Below are 840 nucleotides of genomic sequence, written 5' to 3' on the forward strand. Positions count from 1 at the left end.
CTTTGATTTGAATCTGCATGTACATCCAGTGGAAACAAAGAAGCTGATTTAACTGGACAATATGCTGGCAACTCACTGATCATTTTACAGTTGTGGTCTGGAAATAAAGATGGAGACCATCAAAACGTGGTGCGACACCGAGGCCGGTCTCCAGTTCTACAGAACTAGAACTCCATTAAACATTTGAATGAAGTTTCTCCCCCAGTTTAACCAGAAACACAGAGACTGAGTTTCTCCAGCCACAGCTCCTGCAGCAGGGACACTATACTGGTCCTACTGGTTCTGCTCACCCTGAAGTGCTGAACTATGAGGTGCAGGATGTGGACCAGCTGCGGCACGGTGTGGCCCTCCTCCACAATGATCTTGCGGGTCCAGTGGGTCAGCATCTGGTGGCCGTCCTCCATGCGGGCCGGCACGGCGGGCGTCAGGATGGCCATGGCCTGGCGGACGATGGCGCGCGCCTCCATGGTGTGGGCCTTCAGCAGGCTGTGGAACACCTGGACGCAGACGGGTTGGTGAGGGTCGGGTCAGTGTCGGCTCGGCCGGGCCGGGCCGGCACTGACCTGCAGGACGATCTTCTTGTGGATGGCGAACTTGGCGATGATGTGAGCCAGCAGCAGGTGGCCGCTGTACTTGCAGGCCGGGTCGACGCAGGCCTTGGGCAGCAGGCAGGGCCAGGCGAAGGTCATGAGGCGCCGCAGCTTGCTGTTGCGGGACTTGTTGTTGTCGTGGATGTGGTGGGGGGCGTGCTCCACCAGCAGGGTGGAGAACTGCAGCAGGCAGATCCGCAGCGAGTCCAGCAAGTCCGCCTGCTTCTCCGGGTCCAGAACCTGGATACAC

General features: G+C 58.6%; 1 protein-coding gene across 1 annotated transcript in view; it reads right to left on the bottom strand.

The window, feature by feature from the left end:
* Positions 1 to 840, bottom strand: part of trrap (transformation/transcription domain-associated protein) — a 57,909-nt gene that overhangs the window by 34,482 nt on the left and 22,587 nt on the right. The window contains 2 exon segments of the mRNA XM_007578823.2: positions 291 to 497; positions 564 to 830. Coding sequence (XP_007578885.1) covers positions 291 to 497; positions 564 to 830 — 474 coding nt within the window.

Source organism: Poecilia formosa, unplaced genomic scaffold (assembly GCF_000485575.1).
Source record: "Poecilia formosa unplaced genomic scaffold, Poecilia_formosa-5.1.2 Scaffold493, whole genome shotgun sequence".
Taxonomy (NCBI): Eukaryota; Metazoa; Chordata; class Actinopteri; order Cyprinodontiformes; family Poeciliidae; genus Poecilia; species Poecilia formosa.